General features: G+C 37.4%; 1 protein-coding gene across 1 annotated transcript in view; it reads left to right on the top strand.

Annotated features, from left to right (window-relative positions):
- The first annotated feature begins 2,141 nt into the window (after positions 1–2,141).
- The window catches only part of MGAT4C (MGAT4 family, member C), a 7,679-nt gene continuing 2,227 nt past the window's right edge, over positions 2,142–7,593 (top strand). Inside the window, exons 1-2 of the mRNA XM_010191236.1 lie at positions 2,142–2,291; positions 6,639–6,786. Of these exons, the coding sequence (XP_010189538.1) occupies positions 2,163–2,291; positions 6,639–6,786 (277 nt within the window). The 5' untranslated portion in view covers positions 2,142–2,162. The remainder of the gene's footprint in view (positions 2,292–6,638; positions 6,787–7,593) is intronic.

The raw sequence follows: 7,593 nt of genomic DNA, 5'->3' as shown, positions 1-7,593 counted from the left end.
GGAAAGAGATTGGAGATTCATGGCCCTGACAGCTCTTCCTGATGTTTCTTTTCATTAGATATTAAGGAAAAGGAAATCACTGTTGAAACTTTAAAAATAGCTATATTGGGCTTTTTTCAGCTTCAGAATTATCAGCCCACTGCAATTCAATACACCCTCAAATAAATAGGGGCAGAAATTTATAATGTTATTAAATCTTTTTTTTTCTTTGTCCAACATGCAAGCTGTTCTTTTTCTCAACATAGTGATTTTAAAATAATTCTGTGTACAACTTGTGTCCGTTTACTGCAGTTCATCTTGAATCCATATGGACAAAACCTTGCAGTTAAAAGTTTGCATTTCTAATACTTGATTTATTTACCTTTCTGTTCTCTAGAGTGTGATGGACTCATATTTTATACTGTTAGGTATGTTTAATCAGTTTGGCAAAGCAAATATAGATTGAATTTTGCACTTGGAAGCTTTTTTGGTTTTAGGCCAGAAAATTTTCTATATGACATGACAAATCTTTCATGGAACTCCTAATTTGCGCTATTTTGTGTCAGTTTAGATGTTCAGCACTTTAAAAAATGAAGGTATTTAAGTGCAGTGCTATTTACTATTTCATATAGGCTAGCTTTAAACTCTCCATTTGTACATAACTTCTATGTATTAAATTTGATAGAAAAATCAGACATTGTTATGGACAATAGCCAAAATACATTTATACTTAAACAAGTAAGAACATAAATAATGATCTTATAACCTGGTTTTTAATTAAGAATCCCTCAGAGTTTGGGCAGTCTGATCTAAAGTCTGTTTCTTTAGCTTGTGGTTAGATCTTGTTCAAACACTTGTAGTCCTACACAGGATAATGCTTATTATTTGGTAGCTAAGAGCAGCATTTGTCTTGTTTTAAATAGTAAAATGACTAAACTGAACATGTAACATTGTGATATGACTAGACAGTCCTCTTTCTAGATCTTGAATTGAACTACTGAGTGGCTTTCTAATCCTCTATGCCACCTTTCTTTGTCTGGCTTATCTAATCAGGGCAATAAGGGCTTCCCAATACTCTGCTTAGAAATGTCTAAGGTAAACAATCACCTTTCCTCTTCTGGAGAAAATGACATCTCCAGTGAGAGGTTTTCCATCCTAGTACAGAGGTCTAACACTAAGGGATGATGCACAGTCTTACTACTGACTTCTCACTGCAAGGAAGGTACCTCAGTTGTGACTGGCAGTTCTGAAAACCCAGCATGAGCCGGCAATGTGCACTTGCAGCGCAAAAGGCCAACCACATACTGGACTGCATCAAAAGAAGCATGGCCAGCAGGTCGAGGGAAGTGATTTTGCCCCTCTGCTCTAGTGAGACCCCACCTGGAGTGCTCTGGCCAGTTCTGGGGTCCCCAGTATAAGAAGGACATTGAACTGTTGGAGCAGGTCCAGAGGAGGGCCACAAAGCTGATTAGAGGGCTGGAGCACCTTGCCTACGAGGACCAGCTAAGAGAGTTAAGGTTGTTCAGCCTGGAGAAGAGAAGGCTGCAGGGGGACTGTATTGTGGCCTTCCAGTTCCTGAAGCATTTCTATAGGAAAGCTGAGGAGGCACTTTTTACAAGGGCAGTTAGTGATAGAATGAGGGAGAATTGTTTTAAACTGGAAGAGGGCAGATTTAGACTGGAAGAAATTCTTTACTGGGAGGGTGGTGAGACACTGAAACAAGTTGCCCAGGGAAGTTGTGATACCTCATCCCTGAGAGCCACGCTGGATGAGACTGAGCAACCTGGTCTAGTGGAAGATGTCCCTGCCATGGCAGGGAGTTGGACTAGATGATCTTTAAGTTCCCTTCCAACCCAAAACATTCTGTGATTCATAGTTCTATCAGCCATGGTTCTATGGTTCTATTCAGTCATGGAAATTTCACTCAGTGTAAAATGGGTAGGACAAAGTGTGCTTTTTTCTTTACTGAAAGCATAAATTGTAGTTAAGGTTGTATATTAAACCTGAAGATGACAATGTTTAAATTAAATTAATACCACTTTAAAGTGTATAGTCTATGCATGTTTGAAGGGATTTCATACATCTGAAGGTAAGTTGTTTTGCTATCATGTTTATCAGATGAGCAGTTCTTGTAATACTGTGGTTTTCTTTCATAGGTGACACTACTGTATGCCTTTCTTCACATGAGACACAGCTTGAAATATTTTGATAAAATGAGATGCTTGCGGAAACGATCAGCAGTGTCATTCTTAGGAGTCCTTGTCATTTGCCTGCTGTTCATGAACTTGTACATTGAAGATGGTTATGTTTTGGTAAGTTTGCTAGATGGAAGAAATTATCCTGGAATGACAGAACAGGACACATCCTTAGTTAAGCAGTAAAGTTCATAATTCTTGCAATTTCCTCTGTTGGTATACCATTAAGAGTAAAGTGTCCTCAAAATGTGTCCTTTATGATGAAGCCATCTTATCAATATATACTGCACACAGGGTATGTCAGTAAGATCCTAATAGTCCTTTTCAGAGAAGTAAAATATGTCATTGTTTATGGGAAGTATGAGAGAGAATTAATGTAGCAAAACATGGAGACATCGCTGTCAGATATCTTCATTTGAGTCTAAACGTCCCCTCTATTTTCCATACTTCTGGATTTCCCTCAGTTTTAATGTAGAAAATTGTCTATGTCTGAAATATTCATGTGAGCTGGGAGCTCCTTTTTCAGTCCACACTGCAAATCTCACCTGTGAATACTGTAATAAATAGTATTATAGAAATACAATTATAGAAGAGAACTTACACTAATTCCATATATTTAAAGCTCCTTGCATGAAAAAAAATCCTTTTTCATTACTTTTATTCTGTGTTTTTTGCACATTCTGTATCCCACATTTGAGTCTGGCAGGTTCAGTGCTACAGCATTAACAATTAGACATAAATGATAGCTAGTGTAAGTTTATGATTGTGAAAAAGATTTATCAAAATATCTGTGTTAGGAAAAAGAGCATGTAGTTTAATAAGTGGAGGTTGCAAATAGTAAAATTACTAAACTGGGTATGTAACTTTGTGATATGATTAGACAGTCCTCTTTCTTGAACTTGACTTGAACTACTGAGTGGCTTTCTGATCCTCTGTGCTACCCTTTGTTGTCTAATTCATCTAACTGGGACAGTATAGGCTTTCCAGTACTCTGAAAGGTGAAGTCCAGTCTCAGCTGGATGAATTACATTAGTTTATCAGAACAGATAACTTGCTAGTAATTTTAATGTAAAATACTATACTTATTCCTTAAATATATTGTAAATATCATAAATATAACTATCCTACTACTTTTTAAACCATTGAAAAGATAACACACTTCTAGCATGTTACTCTATTACAGCTATATTTCTTTCTCTAGCAGTACTTGCACTGAGGTTTTGCACTCTGTTTTATTTATTTATCATTTCCCAATTGTGATCAAATTTGACCTGGCTTGTCACATATATTTTCCCCAGTGGTGTTTTCCCTGATGCTTCTTTTCCTTTTACTAATTGTTTCAAAAAACCCTAGGTGTTTCTGAAAGTGCTTTTATTATCACTGCTAATGGTGGTATTCCTGGTTTTTTAAATCTTTTACTGTCCTATTTGCCAGCTCCCCAGATGGCTCCATGTCTTATTCTTAATTTGTTCTTTTTTTCTTTTCTTTTTTTTTAGAAATCCACTCTCTTTCATTGCTTCTCTCTTCACAGTTCTGGCATGTTTGCATTCATGTATCTTCCAGCCAAGTCTCTTACCAAGTCTCCTGACAGTTCTCCCAGTTCTCTTGATACCGTTATATATCTTGATACATGAAGTGTTTTTCAAATGTGTTAGGCTGTTTACTTTTTACTTTATTTATTTATTTTTACTTTCAACTTTCCTGACCATGTCTCACAGCTCTGCTAACTTGCCTGGTGTGTGTTCTCCGCTGAGGTAAGAGATGAGCAGTTTCAATGTAAGGAGTGAATAGTCTTTGAGAACAGCAGGCTAACCAGTTCCCCTCAGGGAATGGGAATCTGAAAATTTTCACAGCCCTGAAGGCCCTCTGAATTTCTATTTGTAGCAAGTCACCTGCTGGAATATGTCCTGAAGATAACTGATAGAGGAAGGGTGCAAGTGACCCCAAGTTTCTCTTCCCAGTCTTAGGCTGCAGGCTGTGCAAGGGAATGCAGGGCTGGCAACTCTTTCATCAGATGTGAGATAAGATGCCTTTTTCAGGAGGTCAGAATGACAAAGTGAGGTTTATTTTGGCAAATCTTAAGAAGAAAGAGAACTTTCCCTTTTCACTCAGAGACTCTCGCATGTCCAAAGAATCCCTTCACTATTTTCTGCAGGGCATTTGCTGTCTAAATGGAAAGTTGGGGCCCACCCGTGAAAATTGCTTAAGTATGTTTGATAGGGGGTATATAGTGCTGATGAATATGTGTCAGCAAAGCAGTTCAAGATGATGCTTCTATAGCGTGTGTACCACATCTAATCAAACATTTTGAAGACATACTGAACTAATATAACCTAGATCACAGTATCTTTATGATTTGCAGTGACTTTTTATACATAATCTGAATTTCAAGTGAACTGCATGTGAAGCATGCCTTCTGAACTCTTCTATGAATACTAACAATTATTTTGGACACTGTGAAAACAATAGTACTATTTTAGCTGACACAAGTTCCTCACTGGAGCAGAGTATCTCTATAAGGAATGGAGAACTTCTGGCATTTCTTCCCATTGCAGCCACAGGAAGCTCCAGCACACACTGTATAAGTTAGAGATTAGTTAATAGACCATAAAAGAAAAAGTTAGAGAAGACAGCTAGAGAGAGCTAATCAAGCTTTATAGTGTCACTGACCTATGCATAGTAGTCAGTGGTAGTAGAACCAGATTTTAAATTTGCAGAAAAAAATCCATATTTCAATTTGGCTTTCCATTCAACAAAGGAATGAAAAGAACAACAGTTAAAAAAGAAAAAAAATATTGTTAGCCACAAAAGGCATTTCTTAAGGAGAAAAGAGGGGAAGATTTTGTGGTTAGTTCAAATACTTTGCTTGTTAAAATCAAAACATGTTGTTCTGACATTCTCTATTTCTAAACATTTTGAAACTTGTAGAAAAAACTCAGGAAAATGGGGTCCATTCCAAAACCTTCCTATGAAAAGAAGAATTTTGGTACTCCATTCTGGAACCAGTGACACACGATGATTTGACATTAAAGAGAGGTTGGTTTTCAAAAATAAAATTTTTGGACCAGCCCAATTGTTTTTACCATTTGACAGTTTTCATGAAAATCTGAAGTTTTGGTGTGTTCTCTTCCTAGGCTACTGAATTATATTTTAATTTGGAACCTGATCAATGTAAACCTTCGTCTCATAATTTACGAGCAAATGCAAAGTAGCATAGAAGCACTAGAAAGAAATTACTGGAGAGACATTGCAGATCAGAAGAGCATAACAGTGCAGGTAGATGCCCCTGGATGACTGCCAAAGATCTTTACTAAGCTCAAAAGTGGATTATTTATTACTTTGATGAAAGAAAAATAATGAACTTAAAAGGAGCCTAGGATTGGTTCACAGAAATATTTTCTTCTGTTACAAAATACATCTTTGACATGGTTTTGAATGTTTATTCCATTTCTACAAATATGAGTCCTGTTTACTGTTTCTGTGGTTGTCCCTGTTAGCAGAGGTACTACTGCTGCACAATGCTCCCATTTAATCACAGATTAAGAAGTTTTTAGTGCATTAACATACTGTACATATCAGAAGAAATTAACCCATTCATATACTGTCCAGTTATCAGGCTAAAATCTAACAGTGTAAATTATAAGCACTTTCAAATTAAATAAACACCCTTAAATTGATACTCCCAATACTACAACCTGTTAGATATTTTCCCTTTCCTTAAGGACTGAGGACCAAATTTTCCCTGAGACTCAACTGATCTTATGGATAAGGTGCTGCTGCTGAAGCTGCTCCTTCCCTTGTGTTAATTTACTATGGTTTGAGAAGCCTCTGGGAAGAAAAAGACAGGAGAAAGAGGCAGGAAGAGGAGGCATGTTGATAAACTTGCTTTTTTTCTGTACCATGAGTGCTCACCAAATCCAGAGAAAGTTTTGACTAGATGATCACATGCATTTCTGCTTATCACAAATCTGAGTAGGAGCTACTAAAAAAGCAGCAAAATTAGTCAGACACCAGGATCTAGCTTTGTCTTTCCTTTACAACAATTTAGGTGGTTTTTTTAATCACTGAAAACATTTTCAAAAAATCTCCCCATCTATGAAAATTATCTCATCTGTTGCTGAGTGATGCTTTCTTATACCTGTTTCTAATAACATAGCATTTTTTGGCAATAATTTAGTATTTGCAACCTTTCCCAATTTTTTGTTTAAAATATTTTTTCTTCTTTTCTTGTTACCATAATCTGAAGAGTTATGGCAGATTTTCTGTAGCCAAAAATGTATGATATTCAGCAATGGGTTTTTGAAAATACAAGGTGACATCTCCATGCTTTCACAAAAGCTGACACTGAAAAATGGTAAAGGCATGGAAACCTGCCTGTCCGTGTTTCCTTTCTGGCTGGCATTCACAATTGTGTTTCTTTCTGTCTCTCCTCCTCTCCTATTCTTTTTGTTTTCTCACTATTAGGAAGGGGACAAGCAATTAATCAGAGAAACAGCCACGCACCAGCTCAGCCCAGAGCGCTATGTTCACTCTTTTAAAGATTTGTCTAATTTCTCAGGATCTATAAACATTTCCTATCGCTACCTAGCTGGCACGCCTTTGCCAAGGAAAAGTAAGTAACCGTAATCTAAATGTTATGAAACAAGGTAATTTATAAATGGGTAAAATCCATATAGTCCCTGTGGTATCTTTTAGGCAAGAGGGGCTGAGTTAAGCAGACATGATCTTAGGGAGTTAATGGGACAGTTATGTCTCTCTGCACAGGCGGTTCCTGGGAAGCTGCTAGCTCAGCCCTAGCAGTGACTGTCCCACAGCCTGGTTACCTTCTGATTAAATGCTTGACTTGTAGTCATCCTGCAGGCAGCTCCTGTACAGCATGTGTGAACATGTTTTTGGATCTCCCCCAGGCTAGAGAGAGATGAATTAGAAAGAGAAGCAAGACAAGTGTTGATGGTGCTCTGTAACCACCCTTTGAGACCACACTGTCAGCCTCTGTATAAGCAGTAAATCCATTCTACGCTATGATTGGGATAATGTAAACACACCCTTCAGGTCCCGTGTTCTGCCAGTCCATCAGCTGTGACTAGATCTCCTTGTTCCTTTAGCTGTGATAACAAGGGAGGTGAATTGTGTTATTATAGGAATAGTAAAGGAGGATTCTTCTCGCAGTCATCTGCAGACGGACTACCTAGTTATTCTGACTTCAAGCAGGGTTCAAGACTTTCATCTCAGAGTGAAAAAGTTAGGTATCTAAGTTTTAAACAGGTGTCCTTTGTGTTTCAAATCAATCGTTTCACAAACATAGGCAAGGGTCAGAAGTCTAAGCACAGATGGTGAAATAAAATCATCTGTGAGTTGTTGATCTTCATAGAAAGCTATAAAGTTTATTTAAATTTGATTTGAGAAATTTGAGGGGTGT

The sequence above is a fragment of the Mesitornis unicolor genome, unplaced genomic scaffold (genome assembly GCF_000695765.1).
Source record: "Mesitornis unicolor isolate BGI_N332 unplaced genomic scaffold, ASM69576v1 scaffold2659, whole genome shotgun sequence".
In the NCBI taxonomy this organism is placed as follows: domain Eukaryota; kingdom Metazoa; phylum Chordata; class Aves; order Mesitornithiformes; family Mesitornithidae; genus Mesitornis; species Mesitornis unicolor.
This window is presented reverse-complemented; position numbering and strand designations above follow the sequence as displayed.